This window comes from Meriones unguiculatus, chromosome 18 (genome assembly GCF_030254825.1).
Source record: "Meriones unguiculatus strain TT.TT164.6M chromosome 18, Bangor_MerUng_6.1, whole genome shotgun sequence".
In the NCBI taxonomy this organism is placed as follows: Eukaryota; Metazoa; Chordata; class Mammalia; order Rodentia; family Muridae; genus Meriones; species Meriones unguiculatus.
The window spans coordinates 35,120,996-35,147,867 of NC_083365.1; the positions used below are offsets into that span (position 1 = coordinate 35,120,996).

General features: G+C 41.2%; 1 protein-coding gene across 1 annotated transcript in view; it reads right to left on the reverse strand.

Annotated features, from left to right (window-relative positions):
- Positions 1 to 19,206: 19,206 nt before the first annotated feature.
- The window catches only part of Dcdc1 (doublecortin domain containing 1), a 372,774-nt gene continuing 365,108 nt past the window's right edge, over positions 19,207 to 26,872 (reverse strand). Inside the window, 4 exon segments of the mRNA XM_060371563.1 lie at positions 19,207 to 19,326; positions 21,294 to 21,301; positions 22,090 to 22,128; positions 22,131 to 22,236. Coding sequence (XP_060227546.1) covers positions 19,207 to 19,326; positions 21,294 to 21,301; positions 22,090 to 22,128; positions 22,131 to 22,236 — 273 coding nt within the window.

The following is a 26,872-nucleotide window of genomic DNA, read 5'->3' on the forward strand; positions in this document are numbered from 1 at the left end:
GTCCTGACCACCGGCAAGCCTTATTAAAGAAAATATTCGATTGGGGCTGCATTTCTTTACCTCTGAATCACTCTTCAGAGGTTTCTTCCATTACTGTCATGCCGGGAAGCACGGCGGCATGCAATCAAACATATTGCTGGGGAAGGAGACGAGAGTTCTATACTTGGGCCCACAGGCAGCAAGAAAAGAGAGACACTGGGCCTAGCTTGAGCATTTGAAACCTCAAAGTCTATCCCCAGTAACACACTTCCTCTAGCAAGTTGACACCTACTCCAAGGACATGCCTTCCAATAGTGCTATTCTCTGTGAGCCTATGGTAGCCATTTTCATTCGAAGCATCACGGGTTCCATATCTGCAAAATGAAGCTGTTGCTGCTGCTGCTGCTGCTGCTGCTGATTATGATGTTGCTGATGGTCATTGTGATGATGATGGTTGGGGTATAAAATAAATCAATGTACCTGTGAACCAGCACAGAGTCTAATAAGCAGATAGTAATCAACTAGCTAATTTCTATCAGTCCTAAAAGATGACCACCCTGGTGATCACAGCAAAGGTTGCACAGGTGATCTCTCATATCTGTAAGACAGGTAAACTCAGACAAGTTTCTAGAGACACCTCAACATTTGTTACACTTTATTCCACCTGGATCCTGGTCATCGATAGCTTGGAAGTTTTCTGCTGAGGCAGAGATTGGTGTCCAGTCTATGTTTGAGACGCAGAAAGGTCAGGTGAACATCCCAAGGCCATCTTGTCCCAATCTTGGTCTAAAGAAGCACTTCCAAGGAAGCAAATAGCTCTCAATGTCTGCAGGTAGTGCTAGAATAGTTTGGTGTTCACCTCACAAATATTTTATCTCCAACTCTACATATAAATATTAATGTGCCCATCCTGTCCTGTCAACCAAGTGTTTTTGCTTCTTTGTTTTTTTCACAGCATTTTTTATTATCTGTTTTCTTGCTGTGTTGGTCAGCTTTCTGTGTTATGATAAAATACCCAGGCAGTTTGCCTGAAAAGGAGGAAGGATTTTATTTGGGCAGCTAGTATCAAAGATGTTACTCAGTTTATAGTTCCTTTGTACAGAGGGAGAATATTATGGCAGGTAGTGCATTCTATAGCAGAGTGTACACATCATGATGGATAATAAAGAGAGATGAAGAAAAGGATATATGTATGTATACACATATATACATATACACATATTATATATACATGCATACATATATACATATATGTATATATGATATATACATATAATTGTTTTATTTTATACTCACTATTACTATTCTTTACAAGGGCTTCCAATGATCTAATTTTGCTCTAGTCCCCACCTTCTAAAGGATTTGTCATCCTCCAATAATACAACATGATGGTGGCCAAGAACTGAGTACATGAATCTTTGGAACATACTCCAGATTCAAAATATAGAGCTTTGTCTCCAGCCTCACAAATTCATACCATCTTAAATTCAAAATATTTTCAGTCTATTTATAAGACTTACCTAATGCCTGATTCTTAACAGTTCCAGCATTTCTCAAAAATATAATTCCAAAGTCTCTGGAATTCAAAGCAAAGCCTTAGCTTGGAATACTAAAAAGCACAAATTACACACTTCCTATGCATAGTGGCACAAGGGAACACTCCTATTCAAAGGAAATGAATAAGAGCGTTGAAAGGAAATATCAGATTAAAGCAAGACCAAAGGCTCACAGGAAAAAAATCTAAGTTTCCATGTCTGATACTGTGGCACACAATGGTGAAAGCCCAAGGATTTAGGTAGCCCTGTCCCTCAGCCTTGACAGCTGCAGCTGACATGACTGAATCCTCAGGCAAGCTCTGCCCATCACATGCCCCTTCCTTCAGCACACATCTCATATATCTCTCCTTTCTGACTTCCAGGGATCTCTGCAGCATCCTTGGCTTCACTCTCACAGCCCTCTCAGAAACTGCTAGTGGGGATGGTAGCCCCTAGGCATACATTGCTTAGCTGCAGTTTTCTTTGGAACTCTGGGGAAGAGACAGATGAATATATAATAACTCTGGCATTCTGTATGCCTGCCAAACCAGCATGTGGACAACATCAAGGTCGCAAACAGGCAGGAGATGTACCAAACTCATTCAAACTCTAGCTTCAGGGTCCTCTAGTTCCCAGGCCAGCTGAACCTGGGGAAATGAACCATGGGGAACCAACTTTGTGGACAGCCCTAGGTGAGCAGTACCTCCTGGAGTTCCTTTATCAAAGGAACTGTGTCCTGCAGGTTTGAAATCCCTGATGGGTTTTCAGGCATCTTTCTCACTGTCCCAGTGCAAAGAACTGGGCTTTTTTTGAATTGTGTCAGTCTTTTGAGTAGTTGCATACTCATTGGCTGGAATGTTATGCATACTCCTTGCCAAATTTTAAGTCTCCTAAATGTTTTCACTCTACATTTTCTTCTCAGTTCTTGTAGCAAGTCTCCTAAGAGCAGCCAGAAATATCTATGCCACATCCTGATTCTGCACTGTCTTGAAACTTCCTTCGCCAGATGAACTAGCATGTCACCATTAAGCTAGGTCTTACACAAGATATCAGGGCTTGAATAAAATGTAGACACGTTCTTTGTCTGACTGTATGAAAATTACCTATATCCCAGCTTCCAATGCAATCCTCATTTCTACCTGAAATTCCACGATCTTTATCACTCTTGTAACTATTTCTGTCAGCATTTTAGGTGCCCGTCCCTTTCCTAGAGTCGCCCATTAGGCTTTGCTTGTAGCTGTGATGTTTCCTGTGATCTGCTTTTTCAAAGTATTTCAGATTCTTGTCATAAATCAATTAGAAAGTCTTTCCATCCATAATTTCATCTGAAATCACGTCAATAGACCCAGTTCTGGGACTGATTTCCTGTGTTGGTTTCTATCACCATGACAAATTAGTTTAAAAGGATGCAAGCTTATTTTAGGTTGTTGCGTCAGAGGGTTGGGCCCATGGTTAATTGGCTGAGTTGTTCCTGGACCTTGGAGAGGCAGAACCAGGTGAAGAGGACAAGGGAAGATTGCTTACCTCAAGGAGGCCAGGGGAAGGAGAAGAAAGAGACAGTATTCACTTTGGAGGCTCCATCTTGTAGTTCCCTCCTACTAGGACTTCTACTAAGAAAAAATCTTAAATGTTCCTTTACTTTCCAGTAGCACCACATGATGGATAGTGGGCCTTTAACACATAAGCCTTTGGCAGGCATTTCCAACTATGCCACTTACCTTTTTGTTAGCTGGTTTTTAAATTGAATTTATGCGTTATCTAGGAAAGTAACGTCCAAGAGAAATAGGAGTATGTTTGGTCAAGAACTATACAACACTCAGAGCAGTGCTGGCATGTCAAATGAATTTCATGCACGTGAGCTAAGTGATGAAAATTTCCTTGGCCAAAGGGTAGACACAGTACTTTTCCCTTCACTGTTGAGAGCCAACTAATATGTCAGGTAATTTACGCCTACTATACCCACAGCCATGTGGTAGTTGTGAGAAGTCTTGGGTTATCTGTGTAAATAAAAGAGAGCACACAATTATGATGCATTAATAATTCAGCAACAGTAATGACTCACCAAGGGAAAATCATATCCTTCTGGTCAACAACATGAAGTCTCTGGAAACCTAATATGGTCTCATCATTCACCAGGCCAAGGAACCATCCCTCAGAAACACAACTCACTTTAAGCCATGCTAAAGAGATTGATGGAATAGTTATTCTTTTATTGAGGTGCTGTCATTTTCTTTTTCTGGTGAAATAGGTTTCAGAGTGCAGCCATATTGCTTCATAAGTCTGTAAACTTTTTGAATTACCCAGAAAAGCATAACATTTCATTTTCTTCTCTCTCTTTCCTAAGCATGCTTTTCCTAACATTTCAGACATCCCTAACACTTCCAGCTTCCGTCTTTCTCAAGGGATCCCTCCCAACCATTTGACTGCTTGTGGACCATACAGCTGACATCCAGGACAGCTTAACTTAAAAAGCATGATTTTTTTTTTCTTTTTCATTCTTCTCCTATGCAGGGCAACTGCTGAGATTTATTTAGTTTGTTTGCCCTGGATTTTTCTTTTAAAATGCTAATAAAATTGTCATCAACTTTTTTTTTTAGTCCATTCTGACATTCTTTTAATAATGAGAGTAAGAACCCAAAGAGAGGAGATTGATGTTTCCCATATCATCTAATGACCACATAGAAACTCCTCAAATTTTCTGGTAGCTTTAAGGCTAACTAGGGTGTGGCAGTTCTTCGCTTTCAGTCACTGAATGATTCCTTCCCCGCACCCCCCCCAATTAAAGTTTGGGAAAGGGGTGTGGGGTGTGGTTCTCTAGAACACTGCATATGCAAAGCTCCGGGCTCATTTTCCAGCAAGGGAGGAAGATCTATGTTTTCTTTTCCTCACTGCTTTATCAGTGATTCTTCTGAATCCCTATGAACCAGAATATGACAGACCAACGGTCCGTCTTTGGTAAAGGATTATTCTGAGAAATTAGACATAGATAACAGGGTGAGGAAACTCTGAAATCAGGCTTACAGTTAGCCTTTCTGTAAAGGAATTTATACCTGCAAAGGAAATTTCCTGACTGTGTCTCCTCTGGTGAGAGATACACAACTTCTTTGTCTCAAACATCAAAGATTATAAAAATCAGAAGCCATTTCTTTTCTATCAAGATCTCTGTACCTGGAAAGTTTACCAGTGTCTTTCAGGTGGCTCCTTAAACCCTGTGAAACTGTATTAAAAAAATACATTTTCCTCAAATGTGTTTCTTGAGATTGTAGGGTTTCAAAGTTCTTAAAGGAGTATATGAACCCAAATGGGTTGACAACTGCTCCTCAACAGTCTGTTGATGTCTTAAATGCTGTTCAACCATTTGTAAGGGACTTCACATAACTTTTCTTCACATTTCTCCAGTCTTCGTGCTTGAAACCAAAGTGTACAATCAACAGAGATGTGTTTTAAGAATATAACACATTTAGTTTAGGCTGTGATTCTTCACTGCGTTTGCATAGCTCTGAAAAGTGGTTCTTCTAAGAAGCAGAAAGGACCATTTGGTTATAACATCACTTTAACTGGACCCAGGAGTGTAGCTGCTGAGCAGTTAACAGAATTGAGGTTTTATGCAAAAGTTGGATCCTCTGTTTCCATCAGTGATTTCGGTGCGCACTCCAGCACATGGGGAGAAGATGGTAGAACCACCTCTTTCAAGTGTACAGGGGTGGGGCTGATGAGTTCGGCAAGGAGAATTTGTCGTAGAGTCTCAGCCCGAATAAATAAAACAAGGGCTCAAGCTTTCTCATTGCTCACTATACGGTAAGGGAGACAAAGGACTCTTTAAGTATATATATATATATACTTAATATATATATTTTATATATATATTATATATATAATATATATTATTATATATATAATATTTATATATATATATAAATGCATATATATATATGCATTTGCTTTCCTGACTGTCAACTCTACAGACTGAAAAAGCTTAGGACTGTAAGTAGGATTTATCCAAATGCAAAGTATCTCTGGCTAAAACCTCTTTCAGTTATGACCTGTCTTAGTCTGAATATATGGATATACTGTGGCTGATCTATTAATGTTGATTCTTCAAAATATTGCTATTTAAAAATCCATTTAATTTGAAGGTAAAATTTAAAACTTTTAGATAAATGGCAGCTTTCCTCTCTAGAAGTAAATTGGTCCAAGCAATTAGCCTCCCTGTCACGGTTTTCTGCCCAGAAGCAGACAGACACCGCTTTCTTCCCTGTAAGATAAAGAGGGAACAATATCTATCTATCTATCTATCTATATATATATATATATATATATATATATACAGACACATATTTATTTATATACATGAGTATATGCATGAAGTTCAGTGAAAGTTGCTCCTTAAAAATCTTATCAGAGTAGGCACACTAAAGCTTGATAAGGTTTGTAAAATTTATAGGGGCAACCGCTTCCAGCCCTGATGTGAGTTATGAAATCTAATTTTGTTTTCATAGCTCTGTGATAAAATTTCGTCAATGTTATAAAATGGGTCTTTGGTAAGACTGACCGGAAACCTGAACTATCTGGCCAGGCAATAAAAACACATTCCTTGGCTGTGAAGTGTCAGACAAGCAAGGTTTGACTAAAATTGATCGATAAGTCTTCCTTTTACAGTTGAGTGCATTCATTTTACCTCATAGGATAATAGGATTTTTTTTTCCTTTTTAATGGTTTTTCCATTAATATCAGACTTTGGTGTTAGTGAGGAACAAGAACGACATAAAAGCATAAAAAAGAGAGAAAGGCCACCAGGAAAGGCTGTGGTGCTTAATGGTAGGGTGCTTTGCTCTCTCTAAGTGCTTGGGAGGAAGACACGGAGCCTTTGTTGCCATTGTGGGTTAAACTGTGTCCCCTCGAAATCCATATGCTGAAGGCCTGACCCTCAGCACCTCAGAAGGTGACCTGATGTGTGGAGACGGGACCCCTGCTGATGTAATTAGCGAAGAGAACACTAGGGCATGCTGGACCACTGATCACCAGCGAAGCCACTGTCCTGACCAAAGTGAGAAAATTCAGATCCTGCACATGAAATAGATGTGAGAGCGATTCGCGTGATAGTTTAAGAATCAAGGAATGGTAGCGGTTGCCAGTTGTTTTAGTTTATTTGAGTGGCATAACAAAATGCCTAAATTTGGGAGCTTATGGGCCACCGAGACTTCTTTCTCAAACTTCTGGAAGCTGAAAGGCCTATTCACAGTGACAAAATTCACCTGGCGAGGCCCTGCATCGTGCTTCGCAGACGGCTTCATCTCATTACGTCCTCACAGAGTGCAGGGCGAAGGCCACTTTCTGGGATCCCTTTTATAAGGGTGCAAATCCCATTCAGAATGGCTCTTTTCCAACAGGTATAACCTCCAAAGGCCCCATCACTTAATAGAACCACACGGATGATCTGGTTTCAACACACACATTTGGGGAAAAGCCACAAACATTCAGATCATAAGACCAAGACACCAAGGAGCCAGGAAGAGGCAACAGCAGATGCTGAGGAGAAAATTAGCCTTGCCCATCCCTCATCCTCGGACTTCTGGTTTACAGAATTGTGAGACAATACATTGAAAAGGTAGGTGACTTAACCTGTACTGTGGCAAGTGCTTTGACCTGACCATGCCACGTAAAATTTATGTGCTGGAAACTTAATCCCCAAGAGCATTAGGAAGAGGGATTTGGGGGAGGTGTTTAGGTGATAGGGCCTCTACTCTCATCACCAGCTGAGCGCAGCCACAAAGAACTGCTTGGAGTGAAGGTTTATGTTCTCTTACTCTCCTGGTTTAATGCCATGTGAGAGAAAGGTGAAGCATTCTGAGACGGACACTGATGGCTTCATCTTTTTCCTGGACATCCCAGCCTCCGGAACTGCAAGAAATAAGTTAATGTTCTTCATTAATTACGCAGCCTCAGTGCTATTATAGTAGCCAAGCGTGGACCTCAGAACAGGATTCTTTCTCTCACTAAAGCCACTTTTAGCCCTTGGCGAGCCGGGAGTTCTTCATGTGGCTCTGTGCACATTTAGACTGGGCTCCTAAGGGTTAAAAGTGTCCCTAGATCTGGTGAGTCTCTGTAGAAAAGCTTTACACACACACACACACACACACACACACACACACACACAGAGAGAGAGAGAGAGAGAGAGAGAGAGAGAGAGAGAGAGAGAACTTTAAGAACCACTTGGAATTACGCTCCCTCACCTTTTATTTTTCCCTTGTATCTTACCACTGTGTCAGAATCAGACTTTTAAATGTAGATCTAATTAAGAGAGGCAGCAGCATCACAGACAGGCCCTCAGCCAGTAAGCATTAAGTTGGATGGTCTCTTGAACCCCAAACCCATGTTTCTTTCAGTCTATAAAGATAGCAACAAATGTCAGCTCAGAAATGGGCAAGTCACAATAGATCCAAGAACACGGGAACTCCTCTCGGAATTAACCTTGGCCATTGAAGAAATATGTGTGTTGGCACAATCAACTCCTTTCTCAGTCTGTGATTTGTAGAGCAAGACAGGTGAGGATGGGTTTTTAAAAATGACACTCTGACGGCAATTTACTGAAGGGATAGTGACACACTGATGTTCCCTCATGTTAACTCCTTTGGGGTGTACCTTCTGAATGGATGCATGGCAATTTCAGAGCAGACCAAGAATTTGACTCTTTTTTTTTGGAAATTGCCTCAGTTGGCTGACTCCCATTTACATGCTGTTTCTAGCAGCAGAGATCAGTCTGGGTCACTCAGCACCACTGAGTAAATACACTGAAAATGATTACTATTTCAGACAAACGTTTAACTGTTCTCAGATTATCTATGACACCGCAGGCCAAAGTCACAGCAAGCTAACCTGGGAGGGAGTTTATGTTACCTGGTGATTTATGGAATGAGAATTCTGGGTGCTCTGTGGGACTAATTTAATACGAAACATTCAGATGTCTGTCGTATATTGCCATTCATCTTCCCTTAGCCCCCCTGCACCAGGGGGCGTGTGGTTCAGAGAGCAGCTTCTCTGGTCTCAGCCACAAATCATCACGCTCGTGAACGGGAGTGACGTGTCTTCCCTTCTAAGCCAGGCTGCCTTGGGAAAAGAGTCTAGGCGGGCTCAGATGGGAGCAGGGTGCTTTCCATCCCACCAGGCCTGTATCGGGAGTGTTTTGGATGGTAAAGAAGGTGTTGGTTTGGTTTGTCGTCAGGAAAGTTCAGGCAGCCTACACTGTCTCATCAAGTGCTGACTTGTTTTATTAGGACAATGTGATTTTCTGTGGATCGATGTGATAATGCACACATAAAGAAAGTTGCATGGAAAGCTAAATTTTCATTTAATCTGTCACCCATCTTAAAAACCAGACATGTCAGTGCCTGGTAAAACAATAATACGAAAAGCTTTTAACCAAAAAGTTATCATAAATCTCGCATTCATTCAATGGATGTCCATTCTGTGTTATGGGGAATAGCCAGGCCCTAGGATTCAAATCTGAATAGGCCTTACTGTAAAGAGGTTTGCAAATCAGAGAAGTATAGAAAGAAGAATTATTCTTTCTAAAATAATTAATGAAGGAAATTATAATGACAGCAGTTTTCTCTAACCAGTTAGTTTCCCAATGATTGACATGGAGAGACTATGATTTATTATTCAGATGTAGGCATTATACTGGGCAGATTCCGAACTGCTCTAATCCCAGTGCCTTTAAAACTTATATAAAAGCCAACCACTTGCCATTCTGAGACCATCGGACAGCTTCTCCTCCATCAGTCTGTTTTTACAACCACACCCTCATCCTCCATCTTGTCCATCCAAGGCAACTCCTTTCTCTCCAGCTTCTGCTACTCATCCTCACTCTTCTCTTTCTGTTCTCCTTTTCCTGCTATCTCTTCTGCCTCCTCTTCCTCTCTTGACCCCAATCTCAGGCACCTCAAACTCTGCCTCCCTCTTTTCTACCCAGTCATAGGCTTCAGCATCTTTATTTAGCCAATAAGGGATAATGGGGGAACATTCCTTATCATCACATGGTTACAGGAGATGGCTCAACATTCAGAACAATGCCCGTGGCAAGACAGTAACCAGATCTCAAGGCACTGAAATCAGCATCTTAACACGCAGTTGGACCTTCTTCCAACATGCCTACTATGGTAAAAGGAGTCCCCATCACCGCCATGCCAGAGAAAGATGTCCTGAGAAAGCTTCAGGAAAAGGACATGCATGCACAGATAAGGAGTAAGAGAGAACATGCCGGGTGGTAAGAGTGAGGAGGTTAGGACGTGGCTAACACAGAGCTCTGTGAGCAAAGGACTGCAGCCAAGATCACTGATCCATGCGTTCATTGTCTGCAAGGCTTGGGGTGGCCATGGGAAGAGTTTGTGCTTCACTCTGAAACCAAGAAGCTTCTGGATGACATAGAGTAAGAGAGTGTCATGAGATTCTCATTTTAGAGAGATAAACCCAGTTACTGTTTTAATAAAGAAACGGACACAGAACTAAATTGATTCCTAAAGACTTATTATTATACCCACAGATGAGCGGATCACTCAGCCCTCATTAGAGAGGCTCCTTTTTGCAGTAGCTGACAATTATCACAAAGACCCAGAACTGGTCAACTCAATGTGCAGAGAGTAAAAGACTGTATGGTGTATTTGGCCCTAAATGCTACCTTTCTATCACACCCCTTCCTTTCAGGGCTCAGGGCTCATCACAGAGGAGAAGGCAGAAAAACTGTAAAAGCCAGAGGATGACTAGTGCGGCAGTGTTTTCTGCATACAGCAGGGGAGTTGCTTATATAAACTGACAGCAACTGCATTTACAAGACCTATGCAAGATCGAGCCAGACAAAGTCCCAGCATGGGGTGGGGGAGGGGAGCAGGTGGCCAGAAAGTCTCCATCCGAACTGAGGAACAGTTAGCAATTGATGCCTGCTGAGAGGAAAGTCCATTTTCTTCAGAGATGAGGTCCACCAGTGGCTATAGTTGGCCCTATATCCATGCACATACTGGAACCAATTTTAAAAAATGGACTCTGTAGATGATGATGAAGATGACAAAAATGACAAAGAAAAGAAGAGGAAGAGGAGAGAAAGAAAGAAGAGGGGGAGGAGCAAAATACATAAATTTGAGGGTAGGATATTGATGGTGTGAATAGGGGAGGAACTGAAAGAAAGGGAAAGAAGAGTGGACTTGATCAAAACGCATTACATGCATGTATGAAATACCCAATTCTAAAAAAAGAAAAAAAGCTAAAGAGGAGAAAGGTTAAGGGCAGAATGTGCACAGTGCCAAGTTCCAGGATGTTTATTTTCATCCCAGTGACTGATGACAGTGGTCTGAAGATAGTGAAAGTAAGTGATTTCACAGTCATAAGAACCCTAGGAGTCCCATTTTATTCATAATAAAAATTGTGAGCAGATGCAGGTGGAAATATGCCTCTGTTGTAGACTCATTTCCTGAGCCAGACAGAGGATCCAGTATGTAGCACCCCATTGAGGTTGTTAGGCGCTGCTTTTGCAGTTTGCATAAATTCCTCAGACACATAGCTTTAGTTATTTGCACAGATGTGGATCATACAAACTTTTTTATGAGAGCTCTGCATTACCTAATAGACAGCAATTCTCCATGGATGTCCTGGGGCAAGAAAAGGGGTTATCTTCAGTGGGCAAAAGGCTAGCTTAGTGTGTATTGGATCACGTGTTAAACAAAACAGAAGCTAATTGTAGAACATTGGGATGGCCACAAACACAGCTACGGCCTACTCTTGAATAGAGACTTCCGAAAAGCTTGAGTTCTGAGCGCTGTTGTGTTCCTTCACTGCCTTGATCATCCTGGCAAACCTCCATCACCAGAAAGAGGTGGAGTATCTTGGGACCTTGTACCCTGAATGCCTACAACAACTCCTCTATCAACAGCTACATCTCCCAATTTTATGCTGATGGTGATCCACAGTGACAAAACCTTGTATATATTGTGTTGACCAAGACAAGAGGTATTAAGCTGTTTTCTTGTTTGTTTGATTGATTGATTGACAGATTTTTTTGAGACAGGGTTTCTCTGTATAGCATTGGCTATAATGGACTCACTTTGCAGACCAGGCTGGCCTCGAACTCATAGAGATCCCGTTTTCATTCCAATCCCCACCCCTCTCCTTATAAAAATGTACTAGGAAACTGGTTATTTTTACCATCTGAAAAAATAATTCTGCTACTTGTATATGTACTGTGGTTCTAATTATTCCTGGAACCTTTAAAATAACATTTTTTTTATCAGTATCGAGGCTGCTTTATTAATATGAGAAACTTCCGTGCCACAGACTCCGTGTATCTTTCCAATATGGACACCTAGTCCCAACCTCTGTTGTGGTTAGTTCCGGCCCAAACCATTTAAATATGGGCATAGCTGCTAACACGTCTGAGGCTGAGGCTGGTGGATTACTATGAATTCGTGAGCTGTCTGAGCCAGCCTGCGCTATAGTGACAGCCTCTGTCTCAATAACCAACTTGAAGAAAATGAAAGAATATTTCCATCATTTTTTAAGGAAATGGTAATGAGCATACACAAGAGAAGTTCGGCTCAATGCCACACACACATGCATACACACACACACACACACACACACACACACACACACAAACACCATGAAGGGTCTAGCAGGGACTGGTGAGTATTCTTCAGACCGGGACTTCCAGGGTGGGCTGCCAGCTAACTCTAAACAGCATTCCCCCTGACAACCCCTGAACTCCTGATGAAGATTCTTCAGCTGTAGCAACTTCCCATTCTTCTTCCCAGGGGATGGATAAAATGCCCCAAGCAGGCACAGAGATCATAACTGTTCTAGCACAAGGCCTAGGAATCTGCATTTTTAATCACGCTTCCCAGATTCTTCGTGTGTACAGTAAAATATGAGAATTCTATTAGGGAAACATCCCTTATTTATCCATACATTGTGCTGTAAAGGATATTTATTTATTTATCTGTTTGTGTGTGTGCACACATGTGTGTTTATACATGTACATGTAGGAAGCCAGAGGACATATATGATTTAACAGCTGACCATTGATCACTCCTTCTTTGGATTTAAACAATTGTGATTTTCCACGATGCTCTCTGTCTATTGAGAAGAGAAGTTCCTTTGATGAGGGGTGAGGTCTACATTTATCTGTGCATGTGAGCAGTTAGAGTGAATGAAGCTAGGAATGATGCTGATTTAGCAAAGTGGTGATAGGAAGTTCTCCTCTAGGTAAGTTCTCTGGGATCCATGCCTTCACTAGCTCCAGGTAGTTGGCCTAGGTTTCCAGAGACAGGTATGATTTCACTGTGTGGAGCAGGCCATGAGGGCAATTAGACTGTAACGTGACATTATTAAACTTCTGGGGATAATTTTGCCTTGCTGGTCATCGTGTGGCCCATCTTCCGCTCTTTTTTTTTAATTTATGATAGATTATTTTTTAAATTTTTATTAATTATACTTTATTCACTTTGTATCCCCGCTGTAGCTCCCTTCCTCCTCCTTTCCCAATCCCTCCCTCCTTTCCCCTTCTCCATGCATGCCCCTCCCCAAGTCCACTGATAAAGGAGGTCCTCCTCCACTTTTCTCTGATCCTAGTCTATCAGATCTCATCAGGAGTGGCTGCATTGTCATCTTCTGTGGCCTGGTAAGGCTGCTCCCCCCTCAGAGGGAGGTGATCAAAGAGCAGGCCAATCAGTTCATGTCAGAGACAGTCCCTGTTCCCATTGCTATGGGACCCACTTGGACACTCAAATGCCATGGGCTACATCTGTGCAGGGGTTCTAGGTTATCTCCATGCATGGTACTTGGTTGGAATAGCAGTCTCAGAAAAGACCCCTGTGCCAGAATTTTTGGTTCTGTTGCTCTCCTTGTGGAACTCCTGTTCTCTCCAGGTCTTACTATTTCCTACCTCTTTCAAAAGATTCCCTGCTCAAAGGTTAACCATAAGTCTCAGCATCTTCTTTGATAGTATGCAGGGTAGAACTTTTCAGAGGCCCTCTGTGGCAGGCTCCTGACTTATTCCCTGTTTTCTCCTTCTTCTGATGTCCAGCCTCTTTGCCTTTCTGAATAGGGATTGAGCATCTTAGCCAGAGTCCTCCTTCTTGATTAGTTTCTTTCGGTGTACAGATTTTAGTATGTTTATCCTATATTATATGTCTAATATCCACTTATGAGTGAGAATATACCGTGTGTGTCTTTCTGCTTCTGGGATAGCTCACTCAGGATGATCTTTTCCAGTTCCCATCATTTACCTGCAAATTTCATGATTTCCTTGTTTTTTAGTGATGAGTAATATTCCATTGTGTAGATGTGCCACAATTTCTGTATCCATTCCTCAGTTGAGGGGCATCTGGGTTGTTTCCAGCTTCTGGCTACATACTCTGCCCTTTTACGTGGGTTCTAGGGATCAAATTTTCATGGCCTCTGAGGGCAAAAACACTTTACCAATTAAGCCACCCCCTTTGGCTGGCTTTATTTTTTTTTTTAATAAAAATTCAGACTTGGAGTTTCTTTTTTTTCTTTATTAATTACACTTTATTCACTTTGTATCCCCCTTGTGGTTCCCTCACTCCTCCTGTCCCAATCTCTCCCTTCCTCCACCCTCTGCATGCATGCTTCCCCAAGTCCACTGATAGGGGAGGACTTCTTTTCCTTCCTTCTGATCCTAGTCAATTAGGTCTCGTCAGGAGTGGCTGCATTGTCTTCTTCTGTGGCCTGGTAATGCTGCTTCCCCCTTGGGGGGGGGGAGGAAATTAAAGAGCAGGCCAATCAGTTCATGTCAGAGACAGTCCCTGTTCCTATTACAATGGAACCCACTTGGATACTGAACTGCCATGGGCTACATCTGTGCAGGGGTCTTAGGTTATCTCTATGCATAGTCCTTGGTTGGAGTATCAATCTCAGAAAAGACCCCTGTGCTCAGATTTTTTGCCATCAGGGAAATGCAAATCAAAACGACCCTAAGCTTTCACCTTACACCCATCAGAATGGCTAAGATCAAAAACTCAAGAGACAACACATGCTAGAGAGGTTGTGGAGAAAAGGGAACCCTCCTCCACTGCTGGTGGGAATGTAAACTTATACAACCACTCTGGAAATCAATCTGGCACTTTCTCAGACAACTAGGAATAGCGCTTCCTCAAGATTCAGCTATACCACTCTTAGGCATATATCCAAAAGATTCTCAAGTACACAATAAGGACATTTGCTCAACCATGTTTGTAGCAGCCTTATTTGTAATAGCCAGAAGCTGGAAACAGCCCAGATGCCCCTCAGTGGAGGAATGGATGCACAAATTGTGGCATATCTCAGCAATAAAAAACAAGAAAATCATGAAATTTGCAGGTAAATGGTGGGAACTGGAAAAGATCATCCTGAGTGAGCTATCCCAGAAGCAGAAAGATGCACATGGTATATACTCACTCATATAGACATATAATATAAGATAAACCTACTAAAATCTGTACACCTAAAGAAACTAATCAAGAGGGAGGATTCTTGCTAAAATGCTCAATTCCTATCCAGAAAGGCAAAGAGGCTGGACATCAGAAGAAGGAGAAAAGAGGGAACAAGTCAGGAGCCTGACACAGAGGACCTTTGAAAAGCTCTGCCCTGCAGACTATCAATGCAGATGCTGAGACTTATGGGCAACCTTTGGGCAGAGTGCAGGGAATCTTATGAAAGAAGTGGGAAACAGTAAGATCTGGAGAGGACAGGAACTCCACAAGGAGAGCAACAGACTTGGAGTTTCTTAGAAAAGACAAAAGACAATGAGGAGTATAGAAGGGGAGAGAGGAAAAAGCACTAGAAAGAAAATAGATATGATTCAGATCTCATACTCTTGGAGGCACTAACCTGAGAGTCCCAGCAGATTCTTCCTTCAGACTCTTTCCTTCAAAAATGCAGCCAACAGTGGTGGCCCTGAAGACTGGACTGGCCGGCTGTGTGTAATGGCTGCTCTCATGCTCTTGACTCACCAGTCTTGAGCACTCACACCTGTGCCTCAGCATCAGTGTCAGCTTCCAAGCTGCCCTCTCTGCTGAACAATTCCCTAGTAACAGGCCCAGATTGACCAGACCTTCTGTCTATCCATAAGCTGTCGGTATCCTTCTGAAACTCTTCACATTCCAGTGTTTCATGGACCATGAACAACAGTACAGTCAAGTCAGAATCATCGTTCTACTTGTCCTATGTCTTTAACTTCCAGCCTTTGCTATTCCTCTGTCCTCCCACTCAGTTGCCATCAGGAGCACCTGCACTTTCTTTAGTTCTATTTGCATAAGCGGTACAGGGTGACAGCACATTGACAATACTTCCACATTACAGACTTGGGGAATTAAAAGATGCAGTGGCTTGATTTTGGATAATTAAATAGTTAAAATAAAATATTGTCCGAGTATCTGTTCTTACTTGGAAGGTCCACGGGCTTTTAGCACCCGTAGTCTTGAGTGGACCGTGTTCATGTGACTTTGCAGTTGCTTATGGCTTCGCAGCCCCAAACCATGCTGTGTAAGCAGAATTCTAGTTTATTGTGTTGAGAATAGAAGTGCCGCTCTCTGTTTCTGCTTACCTAGGCTTGGAGGGACGCGACAGTGTGTGTAGAGCCAGGAGGGAACTGGAGTCATTGGTTTAATGGGGATAGCTGAGTATCACTGTCCAATGGTCCAAATTCTGTTTAATTGAGAACATTTACATCTGATTTTGTTACCATCCAGAATGACACAACTTTGTGTGCCACAATCACACCCTCTCGAATGATGCTGCACCCTTCAACTGCTGCATTGGAGAATCACAAATCTCCCAGTGACATTCAGCCCGCTGGGGCTGTCACTGAAGGCTAACACACCAGCCATAGTCCCTAAAGGATTTTGTGGCAAAAAGAGAACAAATTTACCTTCTTCCTTTTTTTTCTTTTGCTCTCTTTCTGTTTATTTGTTGATTTGTGAAACAATATTAAGTTATTATGAGCAACCAAGAAGAAAATGAAAATTCAGAGTCACTACCCTAGAGTACCTTGATGACTTGAAGCATTGCAGAGTCTGTTTTACAAAGCTCATAGAAGCACTCAAGTAAAACGTTCAGTTACAATTACTTAACCTTACACTTCTTTAAACATGTCAAACATTTAAACATGCTGCATATTGTTAACATGCTTAGAAATGAGCAGCTTCATCAAGCAACAAAAACCAGAGCTTGGCAGAAAATTTCAGTTCTGAAGGAAAACACAGAAGCAGGTGTCAGTGGATGACCCTGGCTCACCTCAAAGGCGGGTGACCCAGCAGGGGACACATTTCTGGAAGAAGACTATGGATCTGAGGGTTTTGCTTTAGTGCCTGAGAAGAAATGGCTTTCACGTGATTAAAAAAAACAAAACAAAACTGAAATCCGACATACGTATGAAATTGATTCAAACTTGATAAACATGTTCCCAGAGGAAATGACTGTGTTTATTAAAAGCTTAGGACAACTCACTGAATTGAAATAACCTTTTTTTCCTATTATAGTCCTCACTAAACTGGGATAACTAACCGCTCCTTGGTCAGACTCCAGGTGGTAAAGAGAGTGAATCCTAGAGAAAAACTTAGGCCCGTTTTAGTGTAAGTTGGAGGTGACTAATGCCACAGACATTCTAGGCAAGCTGTCATCTACAGGGTAAGTGTGGCTGCCTCGATGGCAAATGTGATGTGTTGATGACTGTTAGATTACGTATAAAATCCCATTTCCAGGCAACAGAGGACCTCACTAGAGGCTTTGCCTGATGTCTCCTGGTGCTTGACAGGGTGGTGTGTGATATTATCAATTTTCGCTTCAGGCGTGTTTCCATGCAGCAGCAGAGACTTCGCAGGAATGTGCACATCTGATCTAGGATGAATGATGTTGTTCTCATAGCCAAGCAACTTTCTCCTGGTGGTGAACTACAGGTGCTCTCGCACCTATAGAAATGCATTTGTTTTCACAGAGTTTTGAAAAACAAAACAACAACCTTTTTTTAAAAAAAATAAAAATAAAAATAAGAATTGTGATTAAGCCATTTCACTGCAAGGAAAAACCTGTTTAGTGGGAGTCCTGATGGTTCAACTGTGTGTGAGTTCCTTAACATTTCCTGTTTTGTTTCAGGTTTGTAAGCCAAATAAAAAGAAAGAAAAACAAAGTCAAGGAGTCTTAGTTGCACAAAGCTGCCTTGCACCACCTTCGTTTCTGTGATATCACACGATCGAATGTCTGCAGAAGGGCAGACTGCTGCTCATTTAACACATGAGATTTCACCACCACAGTGTCCTAGGCAGCAGGGACTCATTCAGTCAGGCCTGCTGATTCTCAGCCTGGGAATAAATACCAGGCCTTTTGCAGAGGTTGCCAAGAGCTCCCTTCCGTAGAAATGATGCATTGGATGCATTGCCCTCCTGCATCCCGTTAAAGTAGAGGACGGAGGTGAAGCCTGGCTGTTGTGCACAAACCTAACCAGGCTGTGATTTACATACAGGCAAAACTGTTGAGTGGTGTAGGGAGGAGGGACGGTTCCCTAAAGCATCCCACCAGCAAGAGAGCCAAACTCAGGCCTGGCACCCAGCTTGCCATCTGTTTCCTTAAATGTTCTTTCTTCTTCCCAGGGGCAAATTAGTAGGCAAATTCCTCTTGTCCTATAAAGGTGACATTAAGAAATTTAAGACACACACCCCACACAGCACTTTCTTAGGTGACTTTTCTTTGAAATGCTGCATTTATATCTTCCTTCTATTATTCTGTTGAGGAAATAGTCTACGATTTCTCATTACCAATCATGTGCTACAATTACCCATCTTCATTCTCATGAGTGACATCTAACTGTGCCCCAAGAGATGCTTTCGAGACTAAAGAGAATTTGGAGAAAAAAAAAAAGGAGACAGATTTCTGTGGTATTAAGAAGCCACCAGTCACTCCAGTTTTATTGGGTCTGTGAGAGATTTTAACAGAAGTCAAAACTTAGAGTGGTTGATCCAGAAAACGCCACTTGCAGTCAAATTTAGGGTTGGTGGTTAAAGAGTCATTATATTATCAATATCCTCTTTATCTGCATACACATATGTACACAAACACACACGTATGTATATGTTCCTTGATCCCTTAAGTTACCTTTCAATGACTAGTAGCTTGTGCTTTTATTTTTCTCAGAGAAAGTTCATCTAAGACGATCGTCTAACTTGCATTATTTGTCTTGTTTTGCTGCCTTTTCAGGAACAGGCTTGGGCATCCAATGCTACTTCACATAAAATGTAGAAACTAATAGCCTTTAAAAGAGACTGTTGGAGCGAGCTGGAGGCATAGCTCAGGGGCTCAGCGGGCGACCACATGTTAACTACCAGGCTCAAATCTCAGTGCTAGATGGGACAAGAGAGACTGTGTACAACTTGAATGGGATAAAGAATTATCATGTCTAGCTGGGCACGGGGCGCACACCTGTAGTCCCAGCACTCAGGGAAGCAGAGGCAGGCAGATCTCCGTAAGTATGGTCTACAAAGTGAGTCCAGGACAGCCAAGGCTACACAGAGAAACCCTGTCCTGAACACACAAACAAACAAACAAACAAAAAAGACTTATCATGTCATACAATATGATATTATATGACTCTATGAGAATGTACACATAGCGATATATGTAAAATACAGCACAAGATAGGAGGTTCTGACTGGAGTCAGTTGTGTAGCTGCAGGAGAGACAGCAGCTTCATGGACGGTGACACCACAGTGTCTGCTGCTTCAGGACCATGCTGCCTTCGGACTCCGGCATAATTCGCTTTGACTTCCATCACTTGCTTTTTTTTCTGTTAAAAGAAAAGCACACATGTATTGCATATATATGCACGTATATACACACATATATATATTCAGAGACGTGTCAATGTATCTATAGAACATAATTAAAGTGCAGGGTGATGAGGGCGTTGAAGCTCACCCAGAAATCCTTGGCTCTCACCCTACGCTCTCATCACACATTTACTCTGCTCACACAGTCAGGTATAGGCTGCTACTCTTTGCATGCTTATGCAATCAGAGACACTCACAGGGCCTCCTTCCAGGTACTATAACACCTGAATAAAAGGCTAACATAGGAGTGCTCTAAGAAGACCAAGCCCACAGATAGCGAAAATCAAAGCATTTAGGACAGCATTCAGGCATTATTGCAGAGGACAGAAAACATTTCTACTTGTGTCGGGCATGCGAGCCAAAGATTCCATTCTGAAAGCATCTAGTTTGTTTTGCCAAATGAAATTCATTTTCAAAAAAAATCAACATAGTTTATGACTGACATCTGCCTGTTAAATGACTTTTACATTATTGTATATGAAATAAGTCACTGCCATGTTTTGATACTCTTAAGAATACCTTATTTTCTTATACGTACTTTAGCTAGTAAGTGATAGAGAAATCATGTGTGGACTGATTAATTAGTTAAACCTCATAATGAATAAACACATGCAAAATAATTTCTCTTTCTTTTTAAAGTATTTGAAAAATGTGTATTTCTATTAGGTGGTTATTTTTATTTTATTTCATGGAAACAACAAAATGACATAAAAAAATCAGTTTCTAGGAATAACTGAACTTGAATCTGCGACCAATCGTATTTCCTAGAATAGACACGATGCAATGAATAGGGTTTAAGCAGCTAGGAAAAACCACAAACCCTTTACCATGAAGGTGCTATGGGCAGCCACTTCCACAGGACAGGGGCAGCTTTGGCTTCACAGAAATGCTGCATTTACAAAACTGCAGACTCAAAACTGAATGCCTGTCCACATAGACTTGTAGACATTGTTAGCAAAGAGCAATATGTGATCTCCAATTTTCTCAATCCCCCTTACAGATTTTTGTATTTTGGGAACAAGCTTGTTCCTGGGAAGGCAGCCTGGATTTTCCTTTGTGGTTTGGATACCCTTTGGGTTAGCTTTCCCAAAGCAGATTTGGCTTTATTTATCAGCCAGTCTCAGTGCACACGATAGGGCAAGAAGGTTCATGATGAGACTATGAAAGCCTGAGCAGTGCGTGTAATGGGGGGACTTTACCATGGTTTCCTGCCGCAGAGCCCCCTTGCTCACTTCTCCACTGACTGCCATCGTTTGAAGTGTGTTCATTGTGATAGTTAAGACTGACAGCCATCTGACAGGATCTAGAACCGCCTCCCCTCGGGGCCTGTCTTTGCTAGAGTTTCTAGACTCAGTTAAGTGAGATGGGAAGACCTGCCAAATGTGGGAGTCACCATCCTTCCGGCTGGGGGTCTGGATTGAATGAAAGAGAAAGCAGGCTGAGCATCAGTGTTGTTACTCCCTCTTTTCTGACCGTAGCTGCAATGTGACCCGTGACCAGCAATTGCCTCTTGTTTCCGGGCATTCTCTCCCATGAAAGGCTGCACTGCCAGGTATTTGGCCACAGCAATAAGAAAAGTAACTAGTGTGTTTATATTCTCAAATAAATTGAAGGCTCTCGGAAAGGAAGTCTTGGGTATATCTCTCTTTTCTCTTATAGAATGTGTCCTTTGAAAACACAGAAAGCTGTTAACTAACATGTACAGGTGATAACAGCCTTACCATTGTTGAATACATCTTAAGGGAGCACATACTGAGCCGAGTTTCCAAGCAGTGCTGGGGGCAGAGATAACAGAACACAAGAATGCATAGACTGGGGCCTTTCCACAAGGTAGGACAGAGCTGAGGAAGGCTTTGCATCATCCCTCTGAACAGTACTACACACAACAATAATCTGTGTCTCCTCAGTTCTCCACAAGCAATTCTATACTTCTGTCTCTTCTGTGACAAATAGGAGGGTACATTTCCAACTTTCTTAAATCCCTTCCATTTACCTACCTTACTCATAGCATAGTAATAATTTTATGGTGCATGTCTAAAAGAAAAAAAAAACTCCAGTATTTTTATTATAGGGATATCAGGTGATTTTCTTCTTAATCTTTTCATTTCCTTAATGTAAAAATAATGACTTTCAAAATTTCTTGAAGATTATGATTTGTTAGTATCTTTCTTCCCACAGAAAGGGCTTTAAATTCTTCAGGATGAAAGACTAGAGTTCATTTTGTAAACATATGCTCTTTCAATTTCTGTCGTTTATCGAAGGAAATGACTGGTAAATAGAATGTATTAGAACTAGCATGTGCTCACTTTTGCAACAGAAAGAAAATCTGCAAGCTGAGAAATGCCATTAAAAAAAGCATCATTTTGAATAATTTGAATAGTAAGAAATCAACAGGAACCTCACTTTTCCTCGAGATCCATCACTAAGGAAATGCCTTCAAACAGCCTCATTGTTTCTGTAAATTGGCCTGGGTACAGCCCAAGACTCACTGAGATTTGGCTGAGTTCCTCAGGGTAAACAGTGTTAACAATGATTTTTCTCGAACACACAGATATAAACTTCACCTTCATAAGATGGGCAAGCCCACCACGAGGAGTGTAATTACTAAAATTCATCCTACAGTGTTCAGAGTTGAGCAGGTAAAGACTGCAGGGAAGACTGAATGCTTTCACTCTTCAGGACCTTGATAAAAGAGGAGGTGTCACAGGTACCTTTGGAGGTTATAAAGCCATGTCCTGCAGACACGCAGTCATATCCCTTTCTATGTCGTCCCATGACTGAATGAGCTCCACATTTGAGGTATAAAAGGTTTTGGCTGGTTGGGACATCTTCAGACGAGCAGTGCAGTCATCCAGCAACTGAAACACAAAGGGACAGCCATATTTGAAAGACAAATGTCTCAAAATAGTTATTAAAACTCTCTGAGATAAAGCTTCGTGTAAAACATGTTGTTAGCCTCAGAGTCACTGCTTCCTGATGATGACTTTCAACTTCTGACCTTGCTGCTTCTAGCTCTTGAGTGCTGGCTACAGGTGTGCAACACCAGGTTTATGTTCCACTGAGAGGGCTCTTGGGAGTTTACGAGTGCTGGGAGAGGACTCTACCAATGGCACACAGCCCCAATCCTTGTTTTGGGAGAGCTCTGTCCCCACTTAAATATTCACTCAGTTGTTTGGCATGGGTAAGGAGGGCTGGGAAGAAAGGCACACAGTGTGTGCTGACAGGATTAAATTGAGGGACTTCAGTGGTCTTTGTGAAGATTTCCTTGTAGGCTTGATTTTTCCACTGATGGAGTCATATTGCATTTAACAAAACTTTAAGAACAATAAACGCTGGATTAAGAATCTAGACATAAGAAAATAGCTTTATTATATATATATATCTTACTTAATGACCAAAGAACTAGAAATACCAATGCTGAGGAAACTTAGACACTTGTCTTTTGTGTTACAATTAGAAAAGCCTGAAAAATTAAAAGAAATTGAAAGAGGCCCTTGTAGGTAGCATTGAATTTTATCAAAAATACTTGCTAAGCATAGAATCATAGAATGAGAGAAATATCAGTATAATAAAACTTACTTTGTAATTGAGAAGGCATTCACAGTAGGTACCAGAATATCAAAGCTGATATATACATATATATGTATATATATATGTATATATATATATATATATACATATATATTCCTTGTATAAACATTATGCAATTTTATTCTTAGGAAGCATTCGCCAATCAAATAATTAAGAACCCAGTAATAAAAAATGAGCATTTAAATGAATCAGTAAATAAGTAAACTTTAGAACATTAATAGATTTTCTTTTTATTAAAATTAGACATTCAGAAAATTCATTGGAAGAAAAAACATCACCAAACAGAAATATTTAATTTTAAAATGTGAGTTTCTTATATAAAAACTCTATAATTTTACTGATGGACCAAAAATTTCAATGCACATAAGACTGCCATATGTCTGACTGTAAAAAGTGGATATTACAAAAGCTGTCAATTTTCATGAAGTTAATGAATAGTCTTATAAAGCTGGAGTCAGAACACCTATGTAATGATTTTATAAGGTTGAAAAAGAATTCTATAATTTTTACAAGATTCAATAAACAATCACCCTCGAGTAATATATGATAACAGAATGGAATAGGGAGTAACTGCTGCTTTCAGGTAGCACACTACATTATGAAATGCTTTAAAGGCATCCATTCGCTTAACAGCAGGGTGAACCTGTGTGAGAGTGTGGTACATTCTAAACTGCCGTTCCAGCTCCATAGGGGTACCAAGATTAGTCAGTAACAAAGTTGAAAGAGAAGAAAACATTTTCAGTTATGTTTTTCACAAGAAGAAGAAGAAGAAGAGGAAGAAGAAGAAGAAGAAGAAGAAGAAGAAGAAGAAGAAGAAGAAGAAGAAGAAGAAGAAACCTGCATAGTTGTTAAAAGAGAAAAATACAATCATAAAAATTTAGAAGAAAAAATTAATCACTGAATCTTGATAGTTTCTCCATATGGTGAAAGTTTATCTGAAACATTAAACGCAACAAATAAACATATTGCCGGTTATTTTTTGTGTCTTAAAAAAAAAATCAGAAAAAAATTTGGATGCGTGTCACCACTGATCTGAGAGTTGCATGAAACAATAGAAAATGCAAAATGCATCCAGCAGCAAAACAATGGAGAGCCTCCTAAGAAATCTAAAGAGCTGATGATGTTATATTGTTCTTTGGGGTAGAGTGCTCTGAATGAGAATAAAAACCTGTCAATATTCCCCGCACAAGTAAGTCACCGAACAGCAGCTCAGCACTGAGAGTAGAGCGACCGACAGGCCGTGCTGTAGACACCATCACCCTGACGTCTGAGTTTCTCAGCTGAGGGGAGAGCCTCCAGGAAACACGAGGGTCCAACTTCAGGTCACCTGACTAATCCCCGGAAAAGTTTCAGGGCTCCGACATGGCACAGCCATGTGCCACCTACCCAGACCCACCTTCTGTGGATACCTTCCAGGTACCAGTGGCTTGTGGCTCCAACCCCAGGCACCCACTCTCACCATTAGTGGAGTGGATACTTCCTGGTACCCAGGGTGAGACTTAAAACTCGAGCACTCACTCTCACCATTCTGTGGACACCTTCCGGTACCAGTGGCGCCCTGCTCCAAAAACGGGAGCCCACTAACACCGTTCACTAGATACCTTCTGGCCCTAATTTCAGGTGCCCACTTTCACTCTCTGGGGCACAGGGCTCCAACCTCTGGCCTAATGATTCTTGGGACCCATGGTAACAACCACAGACCCTGCTCCCTAAGGAGCACAGCGGGACCTCTGAGCTCACAGGTTCTCTAAAATGGCTGTGCAGAGCAAGCACAGTGCATGGGCTTACTCAGCTCAGGGCAAGACAGCCAGTGGTAGGGCAGCTGACTCTAGGACTGCCCTTGGTGAAAGGAGGATCTCCGAGCTCCTGAGGCATCCACTTGGTCCCCAGGATCGTGCATCTGAGATCTACCCGCCTCGGGCGAGTCCACGAGACCTACCCACCAGTCTGAGATTAATCCCACCAATCTGAGAATGGCTCCTGTAGGAACCTACAGCTTTCTGCTAGAGCTCTTCCCACATCCCCAAGAACTCCAGTAGGCAATAAGACCTAACAGCCAAAGCTGGAGACAACCAGATGCCTAAAGGACAGTGTGAAAAAGACAACCAACAAAAGTCAGGATGAAATGGCATCCTCAGAACCCTGTTATACCAAGGCAAGCAGCCCTGGATACTCTTAACACAACTGAAACAGAAGAAAATGACCTTACATCTATGCTTATGGGGACGATAATAGAGGAAATGAATAAAGTCTATAAAGAAATACAGGAAGGGGTTGGAAAGATGGCTCAGCTGTTAAAGGCTTGGCTTACAACCATAAATATAAGAAATACAGGAAGATACAGTCAAACAGATTGAGGCCTTTAGAGAGAAAATAAATATATCACTGAAAGAAATACAGGAAAATGTAAGCAGGTGAAGGGATGGAACAAATCATTTAATGAAAGGCAAAAAAAAAAAACAGGTAAAGAAAAGCAACAAAACTCTTCAAGATCTGAAGTTGGAAATGAAAATATTAAAGAAAGCACAAACTGAAGAAATCCTGGAGAGGAAGAACTTAGGGAATAAAACAGGAACTACAGGGGTTAAGCATTACCAATAGAATACATACACAGAAGAAAGAATATCAGGTGTAGAGGACATAATGGAAGAAATTGATACATCTGTCAAAGAAAAAGTTAAGTCCAAAAAATCTAACACAAAATATCTAAGAAATCAAGGACATGATGAAAAGACAAAACCTAAGAATAATAGGAAAAGAAGAAAGAGAAGATTACCTGCTCCAAGGACCAGAACATATTTTCAACAAAATCATAGAAAAAAAAATTCCCAACTTAAAGAAGGAGACACTTGCCAAACACCAAATAGATTAGAACACAAAAGAAATTCCTCCCACCACATTATAATCAAAACAAATAAATCCACAGAACAAAGGAGAAAATATTAAAAGTGGCAAGGGTAAAAGGCCAAGTAACATACAAAGGTGAACTTATCAGAAACAAACCTCACTTCTCAACAAAGACTAAGAAAGTCAGAAGAGCCTGGGCAGATGTCAGGCTGACACTAAGAAGCCCAGACTACTACCCAGCAAAATTTTCAATCACCATTGATGGAGAAAACAAGATATTCCATAACAAACCCCAATTTAAACAATATCACTGTACCAACCCAGCCCTATAGAAGATACTAGAAGAAAAACTTCAACCCAACGAGGTCAACTATACCCGAGAAAACACTGGATATAAATAACACACAAAAACACTATCATAACCAACAACAAAATAAAAAGAACTAAAAGTCACTGCTCATTAATATCTCTTAACATCAATGGACTCAATTTTCCAATAAAAAGATACAGACTTACAAAATGGATGTATAAACAGGACCCATCATTCTGCTGCATATAAGAAACACACCTCAGCCACAAAGATAGACATTACCTGAAAGTAAAGGAGTGGAAGGTTTTCCAAGCAAATGGACCCAATAAACAAGCTGGAGTAGCCATCCTAATATCTAATAAAATAAACTTTCAACCAAAATTAATCAGAAGAGTTGAGGAAGAACATTTCACACTCATCAAAAGAAAATTCCACCAAGATGATATCTCAATTTTGAAAAACTATGCCCCCAATACAAGGCCACCCATATTTGTAAAATAAACATTAATAAAGCTTAAACCACATATCGATCCCCACACATTAATAATGGGAGATTTCAACACCCCACTCTCACCAAAGAACAGCTCAGTGAAACAGAAACTAAACAGAAACAATAACACTAACAGAGGTCATGAATCAAATGCACCTAACAGACATCTACAGAACTTTTCACCCAAACACAAAAGAATATCACTTCTCAGCAACTCATGGAACCTTCTCCAGAACAGACCATATAGTCAGGCATA